The sequence below is a fragment of the Piliocolobus tephrosceles genome, chromosome X (genome assembly GCF_002776525.5).
Source record: "Piliocolobus tephrosceles isolate RC106 chromosome X, ASM277652v3, whole genome shotgun sequence".
In the NCBI taxonomy this organism is placed as follows: domain Eukaryota; kingdom Metazoa; phylum Chordata; class Mammalia; order Primates; family Cercopithecidae; genus Piliocolobus; species Piliocolobus tephrosceles.
This window is the reverse complement of record NC_045455.1, coordinates 73,619,699-73,640,818: the sequence shown is the minus strand read 5'-3', so window position 1 is coordinate 73,640,818 and position 21,120 is coordinate 73,619,699. Positions and strand designations below refer to the sequence as shown.

General features: G+C 41.4%; 1 protein-coding gene and 1 long non-coding RNA gene across 12 annotated transcripts in view; one reads left to right on the top strand and one right to left on the bottom strand.

Moving 5' to 3' along the window:
* ENOX1 (ecto-NOX disulfide-thiol exchanger 1) overlaps window positions 1–21,120 on the bottom strand; it is a 566,136-nt gene that overhangs the window by 44,057 nt on the left and 500,959 nt on the right. For all 11 annotated transcript variants that reach the window (XM_023187381.2, XM_023187382.2, XM_023187388.2 and 8 more), the window contains one exon: window positions 18,404–18,460. In XM_023187381.2, the coding sequence (XP_023043149.1) occupies window positions 18,404–18,460 (57 nt within the window). The remainder of the gene's footprint in view (window positions 1–18,403; window positions 18,461–21,120) is intronic.
* LOC111523072 overlaps window positions 1–21,120 on the top strand; it is a 128,141-nt gene that overhangs the window by 77,431 nt on the left and 29,590 nt on the right. The gene's annotated exons all lie outside the window — the stretch shown is intronic.

Below are 21,120 nucleotides of genomic sequence, written 5' to 3'. Positions count from 1 at the left end.
CCACAAGAGAAAGCAGGAAAGATCTAAAACTGACACCCTAACATCACAATTAAAAGAACTAGAGAAGCAAGAGCAAACACATTCAAAAGCTAGCAGAAGGCAAGAAATAACTAAGATCAGAGCAGAACTGAAGGAGATAGACACACAAAAATCCCTCCAAAAAATCAATGAATCCAGGAGCTGGTTTTTTGAAAAGATCAACAAAATTGATAGACTGCTAGCAAGACTAATAAAGAAGAAAAGAGAGAAGAATCAAATAGACGCAATAAAAAATGATAAAGGGAATATCACCACCAACCCCACAGAAATACAAACTACCCTCAGAGAATACTATAAACAAACACCTCTATGCAAATAAACTAGGAAACCTAGAAGAAATGGATAATTTCCTGGACACTTACACTCTCCCAAGACTAAACCAGGAAGAAGTTGAATCCCTGAATAGACCAATAGCAGGCTCTGAAATTGAGGCAATAATTAATAGCCTACCAACCAAAAAACTCCAGGACCAGAAGGATTCACAGCCGAATTCTACCAGAGATATAAGGAGGAGTTGGTACCATTCCTTCTGAAACTATTCCAATCAATAGAAAAAGAGGGAATCCTCCCTAACTCACTTTACGAGGCCAACATCATCCTGATACCAAAGCCTGACAGAGACACAACAAAAAAGAATTTTAGACCAATATCCCTGATGAACATCCATGCAAAAATCCTCAATAAAATACTGGCAAACCGAATCCAGCAGCACATCAAAAAGCTTATCCACCATGATCAAGTGGGCTTCATCCCTGGGATGCAAGGCTGGTTCAACAGACTCAAATCAATAAATGTAATCCAGCATATAAACAGTACCAAAGACAAAAACCACATGATTATCTCAATAGATGCAGAAAAGGCCTTTGACAAAATTCAACAGCCCTTCATGCTAACAACTCTCAATAAATTCGGTATTGAGGGAACGTATCTCAAAATAATAAGAGCTATTTATGACAGACCCACAGCCAATATCATACTGAATGGGCAAAAACTGGAAGCATTCCCTTTGAAAACTGGCACAAGACAGAGATGCCCTCTCTCACCACTCCTATTCAACATAGTGTTGGAAGTTCTGGCTAGGGCAATAAGGCAAGAGAAAGAAATGCAGGGTATTCAGGTAGGAAAAGAAGAAGTCAAAATGTCCCTGTTTGCAGATGACATGATTGTATATTTAGAAAACCCCATTGTCTCAGCCCAAAATCCCCTTAAGCTGATAAGCAATTTCAGCAAAGTCTCAGGATACAAAATCAATGTGCAAAAATCACAAGCATTCTTACACACCAGTAACAGACAAACAGAGAGCCAAATCATGAATGAACTCCCATTCACAATAGCTTCAAAGAGAATAAAATACCTACGAATCCAACTTACAAGGGATGTAAAGGACCTCTTCAAGGAGAGCTACAAAGCACTGCTCAGTGAAATAAAAGAGGACACAAACAAATGGAAGAACATACCATGCTCATGAATAGGAAGAATCAATATTGTGAAAATGGCCATACTGCCCAAGGTAATTTATAGATTCAATACCATCCCCATCAAGCTACCAATGACTTTCTTCACAGAATTGGAAAAAACTGCTTTCAAGTTCATATGGAACCACAAAAGGCCCCGCATTGCCAAGACAATCCTAAGCCAAAAGAACAAAGCTGGAGGCATCACGCTACCTGACTTCAAACTATACTACAAGGCTACAGTAACTAAAACAGCATGGTACTGGTACCAAAACAGAGATATAGACCAATGGAACAGTACAGAGCCCTCAGAAATAATACTACACATCTACAGCCATCTGATCTTTGACAAACCTGACAAAAACAAGAAATGGGGAAAGGATTCCCTATTTAACAAATGGTGCTGGGAAAATTGGCTAGCCATAAGTAGAAAGCTGAAACTGGATCCTTTCCTTACTCCTTATACAAAAATTAACTCAAGATGGATTAGAGACTTCAATGTTAGACTTAAAACCATAAAAACCCTAGAAGAAAACCTAGGTAATACCATTCAGGACATAGGCATGGGCAAGGACTTCATGTCTAAAACACCAAAAGCAATGGCAACAAAAGCCAAAATTGACAAATGGGATCCAATTAAACTAAAGAGCTTCTGCATAGCAAAAGAAACTACCATCAGAGTGAACAGGCAACCTACAGAATGGGAGAAAATGTTTGCAGTCAGCTCATCTGACAAAGGGCTAATGTCCAGAACCTATAAAGAACTCAATCAAATTTACAAGAAAAAAACAACCCCATCAAAAAGTGGGCAAAGGATATGAACAGACACTTCTCAAAAGAAGACATTCATACAGCCAACAGACACATGAAAAAATGCTCATCCTCACTGGCCATCAGAGAAATGCAAATCAAAACCACAGTGAGATACCATCTCACACCAGTTAGAATGGCAATCATTAAAAAATCAGGAAACAACAGGTGTTGGAGAGGATGTGGAGAAATAGGAACACTTTTACACTATTGGTGGGACTGTAAACTAATTCAACCATTGTGGAAAACAGTGTGGTGATTCCTCAAGTATTTAGAACCAGAAATACCATTTGACCCAGCCATCCCATTACTGGGGATGTACCCAAAGGATTATAAGTCATGCTGCTATAAAGACACATATGCACGTATGTTTATTGTGGCACTGTTCCCAATAGCAAAGACTTGGAATCAACCCAAATGTCCATCAGTGACAGACTGGATTAAGAAAATGTGGCACATATACACCATGGAATACTATGCAGCCATAAAAAAGGATGAGTTTGTGTCCTTTGTAGGGAACATGGATGCAGCTGGAAACCATCATTCTCAGCCAACTACCGCAAGAACAGAAAACCAAATACCGCATGTTCTCACTCATAGGTGGGAACTGAACAATGAGATCACTTGGATACAGGAAGGGGAGCATCACACATAGGGTCCTATTGTGGGGGTTAAGGGGGAGGGATAGCATTAGGAGATATACCTAATGTAAATGATGAATTAATGGGTGCAGCACACCAACAAGGCACATGTATACATATATAACCTGCACGTTGTGCACATGTACCCTAGAACTTAAATAACAAAAAAAGTGTGATATATACACACACACACACACACACATACACATACACAATGGAATACTATTTAGTCATACAGAGAATGGAATCCTCTCATTTGCAGCAACGTGGATGAAACTGGAGGTCATTATGTAAAGTGAAATAACCCAGACACTGAAAGTTAAACACCACATGGGCTCACTCATATGGGGGAGCTAAAAAAGTGGATCTCATGAAGATAGAGAGTAGATTGGTTGCCATAGCCCGGGCCGGGTTACGGTTAGGGATGAAGAGAGATTGATTTTTGGGTATAAGAATACACTTAGATAGAATAGATAGAGTTTGATAGTTCAGTAGGTTGATGAGTTAACAGTAATCTATTGTATATTTCAATATAGCTAAAAGAGAAGAATTTGAGTGTTCATAAAGAAAAGTGTTTAAGGTAATGGATATCCAGTTGTCCTGACTTGATCATTATATATATTATATGAATATATGAAAATATCACAGATACCTGAAAATATGTACGTCTACTATGCACTGATAAAATACATTTTAAAAAGCTATTTAATAACATGAGCAAATGCTCATTATTGATAAAAATGTAGGTTGTAAAATTGTCCATATGATATGCTACATATTTGGTAAAAATGTATATACATGCACATAAACAAAGATAATGGAAATACAAAGAAGTGGAAACTAGTTTGTGAGTGGTGAGATGGCAAATGGTTATTTTTTTTTTCCTGCATTTCTACATTTTTCACAAAAAGAAAATGGTACTTTAGGGATAATGGTATTTGTGCATACTTATATGTATGTATATTGGCTCTATAAAAGTTACTAATCTCCATTCTAAACAATTGCTTTTGCATTTATCTCTGGTAGGATCATGAGCCTTTCTGGGGAAGGACATTCTGTCTCCAAAATGGATAACTTTTGTTCAGATCTTGGTTTTACCTATACAGGTATCCATGTCCATGTCAGACCATTTCACACAGCACTGAAATTTGTTTCCTTTGCCTGATTTTCTCTAACCTGGCCTGGAGGAGGAAGGTATTTTCAATTCTCTAAACCCAATCTGTCAGCTTTATTAAGCCTGCTAATCCTGTTACATGCTCCAAATTCATTAATGACCAAGCAGGTACCACCAACTCCTGCCCTTATAAAAAGGACAAACTTCTAGCCCCAACCCCCAGCAGTGGAAACATAGTCAGTTGGCATTGAGGTGTCTGGGAAGGAAACTTCTCTGAGCCTTGACTGGATACAAGAGCACTCACCGTGAGCCAGCTTCTGTCTGTTTTTGACGGCAGTTCCCTCTCTAATCCTTCCTTGGCTCGCTGTACCTGCTGGGATGGGAGTGTCCTAACAGGGTCCCTTTGTAATCACTGACCTTTTCAAGGGTGCTGGGTTGGGATGTGTATGGATTTTTTCAGATGGAACTATGGGTTTCACAATGAATTGCAGCACATGCAGCTAATTTCACAGCAGAAAATGTGAAACAGCTGGAAGAAGGCTGCTGCATAGGGGCAGGGGGTGTAGAGGTGAGGAAGGAAGCATTGGCAGGAGAAAAGCAATAATGTTACAGGGCTATAACGGGGAAAAGAGCAAGTTCTGGGTATGAGCATTTAATATGTGGACAGGGTAATATATTCAATAGGGTAAAGGAAATATTAGTCCATGAAAAGTTCACCTTCTTGACTTCAGGCATCTGTAGAGCAGCGGTGACCTCACACATCTACAGATATGGGCCCATCCCTCTCTAAAGGGAAGACCAAGTGGCTGCTGATTTTCCAGTTGAGCTTTCTGGAGGCCGTAAAGTTCTCTGTACTGCTCATTGTGCCCCACTCCTACCAGACTTTCCTCCCAAGCCTACCATGGAGCCAGTCCTTCCAAAAACGGTCTCGTCTCCAGAGGATTGCTGGAAAAATACAAATAAATTACTGCAAGCTTATCATTCCCACGGTGATACTAAGCTGCAGGCAGAGGATGAGTCCTGATGGAATCAAACAAGACTAGCCGGTTTTGGTAAGTGAGAGGCATGAGGACATGGAGTCAGCTCCATGCGGGGGCAGAAATCACACTTTATTACTCACCCCAGGCTCTCCACAACCTTGCCCAGTGCCCAGTGTGTCCAAGGCTGGGTAACAGTAGTGTCTAACACGTGCTGATCACATCAGCACTGCAAAGCAAGGCTCACGGTAACCCTGTGAGGTAGGTATGCTTATTACCTTCATGTTGGAGGTGAAAAAAATGGAGGTGCAGGGATTCAGTGTATGGCTCAGGGTCACCCATATTGAAACTGGGCTGCTTCATGTCCAGATCTGTTCTTAACCTCTACACTCTGCTGCCTCCCTCAATGAATGAATGTGAGTGTACCACGTAGAAAGTGATGTCAGGCTGTGTGGGGACACAAATGAGGTCTCTGTATAGGTCGGGGGCTGGAAGGAGAAACGTATGCAGTAGGATGCAAGAGCTGTGACACCTTTGGTCCCATGCCAGTGTCTGCTGGGCTCAGTCCTAGTGGGTCTGGGCTCATTTTCCTTTTTTTTATTTGTTTGTTTTTTGAGATGGAGCTGCGCTCTGTCGCCCAGGCTAGAGTGCAGTGGTGCGATCTCGGCTCACTGCAAACTCTGCTTCCCAGGTTCACGCCATTCTCCTGCCTCAGCCTCCCGAGTAGCTGGGACTACAGGCGCCTGCCACCATGCTTGGCTACTTTTTTGTATTTTTAGTAGAGACAGAGTTTCACCATGTTAGCCAGGATGGTCTTGATCTCCTGACCTTGTGATCCGCCCGCCTCAGCCTCCCAAAGTGCTGGGATTACAGGCATGAGCCACTGTGCCTGGCCCGTTTTTTTTTTTTTTAAGAGTCTTGCTGTAGCCCAGGCTGGAGTGCAGTGGCACAATCTTGACTCACTGCTACCTCTGCCTCCTGGGTCAAGCAATTCTCCTGCCTCAGCTGCCCGAGTAGCTGGGATTTATAGGCATGTGCCACCATGCCCAGCTAATTTTTGTATTTTTAGTAGAGACGGGGTTTCACCATGTTGGCCAGGCTGGTCTTAAACTCCTGACCTCGTGATCCACCCGCCTCGGCCTCCCAAAGTGCTGGGAATACAGGTGTGAGCCACCATGCCCGGCCTCATTTTCCTTTTGATAGAGCTGTGGGTGGGGTGTGAAACCTTACATTTGTCCCTTTCTGTTTTGTCTGCTCCTCTCCCAGTTCAAGATCGGGGCCCCTAAGACCAGGCAGCAAGTTCTGGGAAGAAAGAATCCAGCCTGAGTTGCTTTTTCCTTTTGAAGACATGGTCCCATTCTTTCATAGAGGTGGTCTTTTTCTTTTTTGCTTTGTTTGGTACATCAGTATGTATTCTCTCTCACGCCTCCGTGCCTAAAGTGTGGAAGCTATACTCAGAAACTGAGCAGAGGACTCAGCACGTGCGGAGGTTCCTTACATACATCATTAAAACACATGGTTAACGATAGCCTTCTGCTGTGCTGTACTAAACTCGAAGAATGTTCTTAGCACATATCTCTTCCATACGCTCCTAACGTCTTTACTCTGACAGATTTAAAGACAGCTCCGAGGATTTACTTTCTTAAGGAGGTGACGTGAAAAACTGAAAAGTCTTTTTTCTTTTGTGTTTTTGTTTTATTGGTGGATGGGAAGGGTGTTCTGTTTGACAGTGGCAACCTTCAGCATCACCCGTTAAACCTCTTTACAAATTGCCAGTGATTTCTTTAACCCCAGTGTGGGAGTGTGAATTGAGCAAATAGAGGAATGTGAGGTTGCAACTTTCCTGTAACAGAAACAAGGATGGGAGGAGAGAAAATTCATGGAAAGCTTTTAGATCAAATTCTTTTAAACATTGCTGGCTGAAGCTGTCACTGCATTTCATTCCTCCTAACTGATCCTACAGTTCTCCCTCCCCATCCTTCCCCTGCACCAGACACACACACAAGGATCATAGGTGGCGATCCTGCTGGGAAGAAGGTCATCAAAAAAGATGCAAGATAAGAACATTTTATATATATATGTGTGTATTTACAATTTAAGATGTTGATACCTGTTATACATAATTACCAGGGACCAGGTTAGTTATTCAACAGTCCTAGGAACGTGGAGCTAGCTCAGAGACAGAGATGAAGAGAAAATTTATAGGTTTGCTTTCTAGGAAAGAAAATTGGGTCTGAAACAACTGAAATCCTTAAAGAAACTGGAATAAAGATTAGTTTTAAATTTGGTTACACTTAAATGGTTGACTTGCCTGTCTGTCATTAATATATCCAGTTCCAAATACAAAGAGAAAACAACCAGCAGGGTGAGCGTGAACTGCACAAGTCCTCTTGGAGAACAAGGCCTTTGCAGTTGACTTCAGTTTCTGGCCCTCACAGTTTTAAATCTGCTCTCAGAAAACTTTTCTGTTGGTCATGCGTTCACAGAAGATCTTGTGGTAAGGGGCAAGGGTTGGGTTTTTTAAGGGTGTATCTGTTCTGAGACCTCAAGCATGCTGGACAATGTGTTGGTCAGATCCTGGTGGTACACAGTAGAACGTAAAAACAACAGAAAAGTAATACTAACAGACCATAAGCTAGATGAGTCTTGAGACTAAGACAAATGAGGAAATTCAAGACTCCACATATCCTTTAGTGGATTCCTTCAGGACGACTAATAGATAGATACTGTAAGTGTGCAGCAGCCGTACCGGCATTCTGAACGCCAGGCAATTCCAGAAGTTTGAAGCTCCCTGCCAGACTCCACCACACAGCTATTAATATACAGAATCCCCCAGAAACAAATATGAGATGCAACCAGGATTTATGGATATGTTAAAATTACAGAAGTATTTATAATAGCAAAAACAGGAAGTTAAATGCCTGACACACAGGCGTGTGGTTCAGTTATTTCATATCTACATTATACAGCCATTAAAAATCATGTCTTCGAGGAACATTTGGTGACAAGAAAAATATTTATGATATAATGAAAAAAAGGTACAAAACTGAAGACAAGATGATAGTATTTATTTATTCATTTATTTATGGGTTTTTCCCTCTGGTCATATACATGACTGGAAAAACTAAAATAAAGTGTTAATGGTGGTTATTTCTGAGTAATGAGATACCAAGATATTTTTTCCTTACCCCTGTATTCTTTCTATAATTTGCAACCTCCAAACATACTTCTGTTTTTTACTTTTATAATAAAACATACTGGTTTAAAAAAAAACGATTGTCAGCTCTCACAAGAACACTCAGCTAAGTTGGCATCAGTCCACTGTATAATTGTTATTAATAAATGATAATGCATAAAATTCCTGCCCCCGATATAAATAATTATAATGAAAAGTAATTTATTTGTCTCAGTCAATAGCCTTTGGGCCAGAGGCTTTAAACCTTGCTTTGTGCCTTAAAATTCATCCTGCCAAAAGTCTTGTCTGCTATATTAAATACTTTTTTTTGTTTGTTTTTGAGACAGGATCTTGCTCTGTCACCCAGGTTGGAGTGCAGTGGTATGAGCTCAGCTCACTGCAACCTCTGCCTCCTGGGCTCAAGGGATGCTCCTGCTTCAGCCTCCCAAGTAGCTGGTACTACAGGTGCGTCACGTTGCCCAGTCTGGTCTTGAACTCCTAGGCTCAAGAGATTCCCCCCCACTTCGGCCTCCCAAAGTGCTGGGAATACAGACATGAGCCTCCACACCCAGCCTATATTAAATACTATTGATGCATGAAGAGAGAATTAATACTTGTTGAGTATGTACTCTAGGCTCGGTGTTAATGTACATGGTTTCATTTAACACACAAATGAGGAAGGTGAAGTTCAGAAATAACTTGCCTCAGTCACATCTACTCAGTGATCAAAGTGGATTCAAACCCTCTCAGTCAGGTTTGAAGGCCTCATCTCTTTGAACCACCACAAGGCTGGTGGCAACTTCAGATGAGACTAGACTTCATTTCAGACATTTAAGAACAGATTTGCAAAATATGTTGCCAGTGCTCCTAATGTGAGGGCAAAATAATTGATGATTATTTCTTTTCTTTCACATACCCTGTGGAGGTATTGGGGAAACTGCCAAAAGGAGACGAAGTTCAGACAGAAAAGAGGATGAGTGAGTAATCCACCAACTGGGAAACCCCTGATAAAACAGGCAGTGATTGTAAAGATGAGCCCAGCCCTCTGCCTAGGGAGGGAGGTGGCCATGTGCAGTGACTGGCAAGGACGGTCAGGCTCTGTTACTTCACAAATATCTCCCCCACCCCCTAGGTCAAGGTGCTGCTCTTCCCTCCTACTGGGCCAGAACCCCATCTCTCAACAGTCATTGCTTTGAGTTGATTACAAAGCCTATGTCATAGACTCTAGACAGGTATCTGAAAAAGCTGAAAACTTTCCTGTAGAAGGGACAAAGACCTCAAAGATTATCTCATTTTACTTTTTCCACTGAATAACAAAAGACCTTTAAAATTTTTCAAAAGGGGCCTATGGGCTAGATATTGTGTTAGGCCTGTCTTTACATGTATCATCTAATTCAATCAGCAGATCAATTTATAATCAAAACATCTTAGATAGAAACTCACAATTACAAGTGCTTCCACATATATTATCTCATTTGTTTCTCACAATAAGCCTTAAGGAAGGCAAGGTAGGAGCTATTCCCATTTTACAAACTAGGAAATTGAGGCCCGCTGCCACTTTGGCTTATTGGAACAGACAGCAGCTTCCCTGGAAGCCACAGAGGGGCTGGCCCTGTGTGGAGTGGATATGAAGGTTTTGGTTGAGAATGTGGCAGCCATGTGTCCCTGGAAGACAGGGTGCTGAAGAAGGGTTTTAGGGTAAGGATGGGGGTCATGAATATCAGAGTGGGAAGATAAACTATATCTCACAATATTGCCTATGGGGAGCTCTATATGAATGGCTCCATCCTCTGGCTTTCCACTTTCTCAATCCTATTCACTCCCCAAAACCAAATCCAAGTCCCACAGATCCAGGAAACCTTTCTTGATTATCTAGCACAAAGAAACCATACTGGGGGGCGCGCCCAAGATGGCCAAATAAGAACAGTTCCAGCCTCCAGCTCCCGGCGTGAGTGACACAGAAGACGGGTGATATCTGCATTTTCAACTGAGGTACCAGGTTCATCTCAATGGGGAGTGCCAGACAATCGGTGCTGGTCAGCTGGTGCAGCCGGATCAGCCAGAGCTGAAGCAGGGTGAGGCATCGCCTCACCTGGGTAGCACAAGGGGAAAGGGAATCCCTAGCCCAAGCCAAGGGAATCTGAGACACACAACACCTGGAAAATCGGGTAACTCCCACCCTAATACTGAGCTTTACCAAGGGTCTTAGCAAACGGCACACCAGGAGATTATATCCCACACCTGGCCCAGAGGGTCCCATGCCCACGGAGCCTCCCTCATTGCTAGCACAGCAGTCTGAGATCTAACTGCAAGGCAGCAGGGAGGCTGTGGGAGGGGTGCCCGCCATTGCTGAGGCTTAAGTAGGTAAACAAAGCCACAGGGAAGCTCGAATTGGGTGGAGCCCACCACAGTTCAAGGAGGCTGGCCTGCCTCTGTAGACTCCTCCTCTGGGGACAGGGCTTAGCTAAACAAAAAGCAGCAGAAACCTCAGCAGAGGTAAATACCCCGTCTGATAGCTTTGAAGAGAGCAGTGGATCTCCCAGCATGGAGGTTGAGATCTGAGAACGGACAGACTGCCTGCTCAAGTGGGTCCCTGACCCCTGAGTAGCCTAACTGGGAGACATCCCCCACTAGGTGCAGACTGACACCTCACACCTCACACGGCAGGGTACACCCCTGAGACGAAGCTTCCAGAGCAAGAATCAGACAGCAACACTCGCTGTGCAGCAATATTCTATCTTCTGCAGTCTCTGCTGCTGATACCCAGGCAAACAGTGTCTGGAGTGGACCTCAAGGAAACTCCAACAGACCTATAGCTGAGGGTCCTGACTGTTAGAAGGAAAACTAACAAACAGGACACCCACATCAAAACCCCATCAGTATGTTACCATCAAAGATCAAAGGAGGACAAAACCACAAAGATGGGGAAAAAGCAGTGCAGAAAAACTGGAAATTCAAAAAATCAGAGTGCATCTTCCCCTCCAAAGGAATGCAGCACATCGCCAGCAATGGAACAAAGCTGGATGGAGAATGACTTTGACAAGTTGAGAGAAGAAGGCTTCAGTTGATCAAACTTCTCAGAGCTAAAGGAGGAACTATGTAACCAGCGCAAAGAAACTAAAAACCTTGAAAAAAGAATGGATGAATGGATAACTAGAATAATCAATGCAGAGAAGACCTCAAAAGAACTGACAGAGATGAAAACCATAACACGAGAAATTCGTGACAAATGCACAAGCTTCAGGAACTGACTCAATCAACTGGAAGAAAGAGTATCAGTGATTGAAGATCAAATGAATGAAATGAAGCAAGAAGAGAAGTGTGGAGAAAAAAAGAGTAAAAAGAAATGAACAAAGCCTCCAAGAAGTATGGGATTATGTGAAAAGACCAAATCTACATCTGATTGTTGTGCCTGAAAGTGATGGGGAAAATGGAACCAAGGTGGAAAACACTCTGCAGGATATCATCCAGGAGAACTTCCCCAACCTAGTAAGGCAGGCCAACATCCAAATTCAGGAAACACAGGGAACGTCACAAAGATAGATACTCCTCGCGAAGAGCAACTCCAAGACACATAGTTGTCAGATTCACCAAAGTTGAAATGAAGGAAAAAATGTTAAGGGCAGCCAGAGAGAAAGGTCGGGTTACACATAAAGGGAAGCCCATCAGACTAACAGCAGATCTCTTGGCAGAAATTCTCCAAGCCAGAAGAGAGTGGGGGCCAATATTCGACATTCGTAAAGAAAAGAATTTTCAATCCAGAATTTCATATCCAGTCAAACTAAGTTTCATAAGTGAAAGGGAAATAAAACCCTTTACAGACAAGCAAATGCTTAGAGATTTTGTCACCACCAGGCCTGCCCTACAAGAGATCTTGAAGGAAGCACTAAACATGAAAAGGAACAACAGGTACCAGCCATTGCAAAAACATGTCAAAATGTAAAGTCCATCGATGCTAGGAAGAAACTGTATCAACTAGTGAGCAAAATAACCACCTAATATCATAATGACAGGATCAAGTTCACACATAACAATATTAACCTTAAATGTAAATGGACTAAATGGTCCAATTAAAAGACACAGACTGGCAAATTGGATAAAAAGTCAAGACCCATCAGTTTGCTTCATTCAGGAGACCCATCTCACATGCAGAGACACACATAGGCTCAAAATAAAGGGATGGAGGAAGACCTACCAAGCAAATGGAAAACAAAAAAAGCAGGGATTGCAATCCTAGTCTCTGATAAAGCAGACTTGAAACCATCAAAGATCAAAAGAGACAAAGAAGGCCATTACATAATGGTAAAGGGATCAATTCATCAGGAAGAGCTAACTATCCTAAATATATATGCACCCAATACAGGAGCACCCAGATTCATACAGCAAGTCCTTAGAGACTTAGAAGGATACTTAGACTCCCATACAATAATACTGGGAGACTTTAACACCCCACTGTCAACATTAGACAGATCAACGAGACAGAAAGTTAACAAGGATATCCAGGAATTGAACTCAACTCTGCACCAAGCAGACCTAATAGACATCTACAGAACTCTCCACCCCAAATCAACAGAATATACATTCTTCTCAGCACCACGTTGCACTTATTCCAAAATTGACTACATAGTTGGAAGTAAAGCACTCCTCGGCAAATGTAAAAGAACAGAAATTATAACAAACTGTCTCTCAGACCACAGTGCAATCAAACTAGAATTCAGGACTAAGAAACTCAATCAAAACTGCTCAACTACATGGAAACTGAACAACCTGCTCCTGAATGACTACTGGGTAGATAACGAAATGAAGGCAGAAATAAAGATGTTCTTTGAAACCAATGAGAACAAAGATACAACATACCAGAATCTCTGGGACACATTGAAAGCAGTGTGTAGAGGGAAATTTATAGCACTAAATGCCCACAAGAGAAAGCAGGAAAGATCTAAAATTGACACCCTATCATCACAATTAAAAGAACTAGAGAAGCAAGAGCAAACCCATTCAAAAGCTAGCAGAAGGCAAGAAATAATTCAGATCAGAGCAGAACTGAAGGAGATAGAGACACAAAAAACCCTCCCAAAAATCAATCCAGGAGCTGGTTTTTTGAAAAGATCAACAAAATTGATAGACTGCTAGCAAGACTAATAAGAAAAGAGAGAAGAATCAAATGGATGCAATAAAAATGATAAAGGGGATATCACCACCAACCCCACAGAAATATAAACTACCATCAGAGAATACTATAAACATCTCTACGCAAGTATACTGGATAACCTAGAAGAAATGGATAATTTCCTGGACACTTACACTCTCCCAAGACTAAACCAGGAAGAAGTTGAATCCCTGAATAGACCAATAGCAGGCTCTGAAATTGAGGCAATAATTAATAGCCTACCAACCAAAAAAGTCCAGGACCAGACGGATTCACAGCCAAATTCTACCAGAGGTACAAGGAGGAGTTGGTACCATTCCTTCTGAAACTATTCCAATCAATAGAAAAAGAGGGAATCCTCCCTAACTCATTTTATGAGGCCAACATCATCCTGATACCAAAGCCTGACAGAGATACAACAACAAAAAAAGAGAATTTTAGACCAGTATCCCTGATGAACATCCATGCAAAAATCCTCAATAAAATACTGGAAACCGAATCCAGCAGCACATCAAAAAGCTTATCCACCATGATCCAGTGGGCTTCATCCCTGGGATGCAAGGCTGGTTCAACATACTCAAATCAATAAATGTAATCCAGCATATAAACAGTACCAAAGACAAAAACCACATGATTATCTCAACAGATGCAGAAAAGGCCTTTGACAAAATTCAACAGCCCTTCATGCTAAAAACTCTCAATAAATTCGGTATTGAGGGAACGTATCTCAAAATAATAAGAGCTATTTATGACAGACCCACAGCCAATATCATACTGAATGGGCAAAAACTGGAAGCATTCCCTTTGAAAACTGGCACAAGACAGAGATGCCCCCTCTCACCACTCCTGTTCAACATAATGTTGGAAGTTCTGGCTAGGGCAATCAGGCAAGAGAAAGAAATCGAGGGTATTCAGTTAGGAAAAGAGGAAGTCAAATTGTCCCTGTTTGCAGATGACATGATTGTATATTTAGAGAAAACCCCATTGTCTCAGCCCAAAATCTCCTTAAGCTGATAAGCAATTTCAGCAAAGTCTCAGGATACAAAATCAATGTGCAAAAATCACAAGCATTCTTATACACCAGTAACAGACAAACAGAGAGCCAAATCATGAATGAACTCCCATTCACAATAGCTTCAAAGAGAATAAAATACCTACGAATCCAACTTACAAGGGATGTAAAGGACCTCTTCAAGGAGAACTACAAAGCACTGCTCAGTGAAATAAAAGAGGACACAAACAAATGGAAGAACATACCATGCTCATGAATAGGAAGAATCAATATTGTGAAAATGGCCATACTGCCCAAGGTAATTTATAGATTCAATGCCATCCCCATCAAGCTACCAATGACTTTCTTCATAGAATTGGAAAAAACTGCTTTCAAGTTCATATGGAACCACAAAAGGCCCCACGTTGCCAAGACAATCCTAAGCCAAAAGAACAAAGCTGGAGGCATCACGCTACCTGACTTCAAACTATACTACAAGGCTACAGTAACCAAAACAGCATGGTACTTGTACCAAAACAGAGATATAGACCAATGGAACAGTACAGAGCCCTCAGAAATAATACTACACATCTACAGCCATCTGATCTTTGACAAACCTGACAAAAACAAGAAATGGGGAAAGGATTCCCTATTTAACAAATGGTGCTGGGAAAATTGGCTAGCCATAAGTAGAAAGCTGAAACTGGATCCTTTCCTTACTCCTTATATGAAAATTAACTCAAGATGGATTAGAGACTTCAATGTTAGACCTAAAACCATAAAAACCCTAGAAGAAAACCTAGGTGGTACCATTCAGGACATAGGCATGGGCAAAGACTTCATGTCTAAAACACCAAAAGCAATGGCAACAAAATCCAAAATTGACAAATGGGATCTAATTAAACTAAAGAGCTCCTGCACAGCAAAAGAAACTACCATCAGAGTGAACAGGTAACCTACAGAATGGGAAAAAATTTTTGCAATCTACTCATCTGATAAAGGGCTAATATCCAGAACCTACAAAGAACTCAAACAAATTTATAAGAAAAAAACAACCCCATCAAAAAGTGGGCAAAGGATATGAACAGACATTTCTCAAAAGAAGACATTCATACAGCCAACAGACACATGAAAAAATGCTCATCATCACTGGCCATCAGAGAAATGCAAATCAAAACCACAATGAGATACCATCTCACAGCAGTTAGAATGGCAATCATTAAAAAATCAGGAAACAACAGGTGTTGGAGAGGATGTGGAGAAATAGGAACACTTTTACACTGTTGGTGGGATTGTAAACTAGTTCAACCATTATGGAAAGCAGTATGGCGATTCCTCAAGGATCTAGAACTAGAAGTACCATATGACCCAGCCATCCCATTGCTGGGTATATACCCAAAGGATTATAAATCATGCTGCTATAAAGACACATGCAGACGTATGTTTATTGCGGCACTATTCACAATAGCAAAGACTTGGAATCAACCCAAATGTCCACCAGTGACAGACTGGATTAAGAAAATGTGGCACATATACACCATGGAATACTATGCAGCCATAAAAAAGGATGAGTTTGTGTCCTTTGTAGGGACATGGATGCAGCTGGAAACCATCATTCTCAGCAAACTATCACAAGAACAGAAAACCAAACACCGCATGTTCTCACTCATAGGTGGGAACTGAACAATGAAATCACTTGGACTCGGGAAGGGGAACATCACACACCGGGGCCTATCATGGGGAGGGGGGAGGGGGGGGGATTGCATTGGGAGTTATACCTGATGTAAATGACGAGTTGATGGGTGCTGACGAGTTGATGGGTGCAGCACACCAACATGGCACAAGTATACATATGTAACAAACCTGCATGTTATGCACATGTACCCTAGAACTTAAAGTATAACAGTAAACAATAAATAAATAAATAAATAAGTAAAATGACGAGTTAATGGGTGCAGCACACCAACATGGCACATGTATACGTATGTAACAAACCTGCACATTGTGCACATGTACCCTAGAACTTAAAATATAATAAAAAATAAATAAATAAAAGAACTATGTGATGAAAAAAAAAATCAGGAAACAACAGGTACTGGAGAGGATGTGGAGAAATAGCAACACTTTTACACTGTTGGTGGGACTGTAAACTAGTTCCACCATTGTGTAACAAAGTGTGGCGATTCCTCAAGGATCTAGAACTGGAAATACCATTTGACTCAGCCATCCCATTACTGGGGATATACCCAAAGGATTATAAGTCATGCTGCTATAAAGACACATGCACACATACGTTTATTGCGGCACTATTCACAATAGCAAAGACTTGGAATCAACCCAAATGTCCATCAGTGACAGACTGGATTAAGAAAACGTGGCACATATACACCATGGAATACTATGCAGCCATAAAAAAGGATGAGTTCATGTCCTTTGTAGGGACACGGACGCAGCTGGAAACCATCATTCTCAGCAAACTATTGCAAGAACAGAAAACCAAATACTGCATGTTCTCACTCATAGGTGGGAATTGAACAATGAGATCACTTGGACACAGGAAGGGGAGCATCACACACCGGGTCCTATTGTGGGGAGGGGGTAGTGGGGAGGGATAGCATTAGGAGATATACCTAATGTAAATGATGAGTTTATGGGTGCAGCACACCAGCATGGCGCATGTATACATATGTAACAAACCTGCACGTTGTGCACATGTACCCTAGAACTTAAATTAAAAAACAAACAAACAAAAAAACCATACTGGTAACACCTTAAGGTCTTCCCAGGCCTTAGCTCATTACATTATGACATGTTTTTGAGATAGGCTTTGCCATTCTTTTTGCAAGTGAGAAAAAGGATGCTCAGAGAGGTTAAGTAACTTGTCAGCCTAACACATGTAATAAGCAGTGACGTCTGGATTTCAAACTACATCATATCATAGCTGCCTCAACTTCCTGTACACTTACCATGTCCTGTATATTGTCATGTGTTTCTTAATTCCTTAACTCAGTTATAAGTTCCCCGAGGGCAGACAACTAGTCTTACATTTCTTTGTAACCCCCATTTCTGTTCCCTTGAACTTAGCAGAGCACTATGAACACGTAAGTCCTCAATAAACATCATATGTTAAATATCTGCTGGGTAGGAACAATAATGATTAAGTGGGATTTTTTTGATACTCTGAATATTAGGCTCTCTGTTGTATATAATTAAGAGTGAACAAGAAATATATAATTTCTCCTAGCTCTAGTGTAATCAGGCATTCATTATCACGTCTAATTCTGTGTTCTGTGAAAAGAACTGCTTAGTAAGCATTTTCTTTGATGAGGATAATCAAATACATACAGATATCAGAGAGATTTAAAAAAGACAAAATCATCAAACATATGGAGAGGCAATGATCTACATAGTGTAATATTCCATCCGAGACTAAAGAACTTTCAAGGCAAAAAGAATACTTGGTAACTTTTTGACAATTGGATATTCAAGGAACACTAAGAGAGGAAGTCATGGTGTAACTGAGATCTTGTACCATCACACATTATTCTCTATCAAGAAGATGGATGCACTGTGCTACTGTTCTGGGTGAGGAACAGAGAAGGAATACATTTCAAGGGCTATTCTGAGAGAAGGCGTTTGCTCTGAGACCTTTTCAGCATGTCAGTCATTTAGGTACCACCTTCGCTGGCAGGCAAACTTAATGAATATACATGCAATGCAGAACTGATTACCCTGTCGGGTCTCTTTCCATTTCCCTCCCAGTATATCATCAGTTACAGTTTTGGAAATACAAAGAGCTCAAACAGACTCACTGAGATTAGAATTTTCGATGGTGGGGATTAACTCATATACTTCTAAATTGACATTTGATAAACCAGGCTAACAATAGCAGTGCCTGTCAATCACATTTTCTTGCCAAACCCTACATATTAAGCTTGAGCTGCTGAGAGACAGAGCTTCTGATTTCCTTTATGTGGTAGCTAAAGTGCCACATCCCCATGTGTTCAACCAACATCAAGCAAGAAGAACAAATACCAGGTTTGTGGTACCTACATTTGAATCCTCATGGCTGTGGCCATTGGTCTCGACCAATTCCTTGGTACCTTTTAACTGCAAATTTCAAGGAAAAACAACACAAAACAAAAAAATGAATAAGCAAGCAAATCTCTTAAGTACATCGTCTTGTTAACTGATTTATCTGAGGTTGTACTTGATAAAACGTCCAACAAGGTAAAACAGATGGAGCACATATTTTTAATGAGCCTTATTGGAGCCAATATGAGACCAGTATTTCATGAAGTTTGATGACTGGCACAAGAATAAATGGGTCTTGGTCATTATTTTTTAAATAATAAGATTAGAAAGCAGTTCCATAGGCATAAAATGTATAAAATCGGTTCTTAAGAATAATAAATGATTTCCTTTCCTAGTTGCATTGCTATTAATTTAAACCCTGCAGTGTTTGCAAGTTGCCACCAGCAAAATGATGTTATATTAACGATTATTCGTGAATGATACATTTTCAGCTGCTTTTAACATGCTACTGTGTTAGACATGTCCTCCTTGAGAATATATTTGAATGACTGACATCTCTGGAGGACTAAAGACGGTTGCTTCTTCGGTAGAGAAAGAGTTTGGATGACATCTCCTTGGCCACGGAAGGATTAGAAGAAACGATATTTCTCAGATTTTTAACAGTGAACATTTGAAAACACTTCTTTTTCTCAGAAGTGTTTAGGAGTAATCAGTTATCAGGAGGTTTCAGGAAACCTTTAATTGTCATTTTATCCTATCCTGACTCAAAACAGACATTTAGAATCAGACAGCAAAGGAAGAGGGTGAGATGTCTTGAAACTGTTTTGCATTTTTTCCTGATTTAGGAAGCAGCATCTCCTCTGTTATCATCTTTTTTATACCTAATACAAAGTATTCCTGGTAGGAAAAAATACTTAAGATTTGAAAGAACATCAATGCACATATACCACCAATGTGTTTGATTCAGAACACTGGTTCCTTGTGGCTACTTGTGCATATCAAAATGAAAGCTTCTTCAGTTTTTTAAGGCCAGTATTGAACTCCCAGCAAAAAAACCCTACCTACTCCATGCCAAAGGAGGGGTTTTGTCAAAGGAATGGTAACATGAAGACACTGAGGATCGGGTAGTTGATTATGGACCAAAGCCTCTTTGACTCATTTCCGTATCACTCCCAATTAAGAAGACAGTCTGCCCACTGTTCTTTAGGGCAACATCATTGATGTTTCTACACAACGACAGACACAGGGGAGCATGGGCGATGTATGGCATATATGACAAGGCAGAGGTGTGCCACAGTGATAGGAATACTATCTCTTATCACAAGACACAAAAGGACTTTTTAAAAACTCCCTCGCTCTTTTCCTAGCTGAGTGTTTCTTACTGAGGTAGCCCTCATCTTCCTCTTCATCAACGCCTCTGCTCATCACATCTTAGGTCTTGTAGCTTGTGCTCCCATGAGTTTGAGTGGGGTTAGCTCAGAAGGTCTTGTTCTTTTCCAGCAGAAGTAAAGGACTATTTTATGAATGTCTGTTCCACCTTCATGTGTTTACCAACATTATGTGCCAGTTGCTCTCCTCCCTTTTTAAATAAACTCCATTCTTCCCATTTCATGATGTCTTCTAACTCTGCCCTTGCTTTTTCTGCTGTTTACTCTCCCTTCACTCCCTGTCTCCTGGCATTGTTCACTCTGCTGTGCTCTGTTGCCAGAACCACGGAGGAAACCCCTCCCCGCTGCAGCCCGCCCCTCTCCTTCCTCCAGCTGCAGCTCCAGGACAGCTGCTGCTTTGTTCTCCTCTCTGCCCCCTCTTCTTCTCTCCTTTAGCTGCTACTCTCCCCCAGGTAGGGCTGAACCTCTTGTCTGATGAAACTGAGGTTTGTGAACAAGCTCCAGAGGTAGGAAGCTATCCTCATTGTAAAGCAGATGAAAGGCAGGAGTCAGTGGGGCCTGGAGGGACCCAGAAAAGCTGCATCTTTGCAAATGGGAAGACTGAGAGCTTAGTGGGTAGCCTGGCCTTCCCTGGAGGGGCTGGGGCCTGAGGGTGGGAAAGGTCTGCCCTCAGGATCTGTCCTTGCTTGTCAGGATTCCCAGCAAGAGGCAGTTGTGTGAATAGCAACATTCCAAGTCTGCAGAGAAGGGTGTACCTTTCCCTGCATGTGTCCATTTGTTTAGGCCACATCTACGTGGGCACTGAAACTGTTTACACGTGGAGTTACTCCTAGACAAATCCAAAGAAAGCCTCAAAGGCAGTGGTCAGTGGAGCTGAGAGGTGTCCTCAGTATACATCTGTGTGTGGGCGCAGGGGCATGGAAAGAACCTGGACACTGCATGGCCCCTTTTGCAAGAACCACCAAGGGGTAGCAGGTGAGGGCCTCTTGGACAAACAGCTTGGTAACGGCACCAGCACCCAAGTACATTTGGTGTCTCAGGCTTAAAGATTCTTGGTATCTTTGCTTGGAAAGAGCTATCCCATTTTAATTAATATTTCAGATTTGAAATTCTTCCTTCTCCATTGTATTTTCCAGGTCTTTACTATTTTAGCTGTTTCGAATCTTCTTCATGTTCTCTGTTTTTTAAATAATGGAGAGTGAAGTGTGATGTTTCACCCATACCTGTGTGTGCTCTTCTCTTTAAAAATGCATGCCGTAACAAGATGTATCAATACTTTCTGCAAAACTCAGAATCTATTTTTATGACTAGGGTTTGGACTTCAAGATGAAGGATTTGAATCATTTA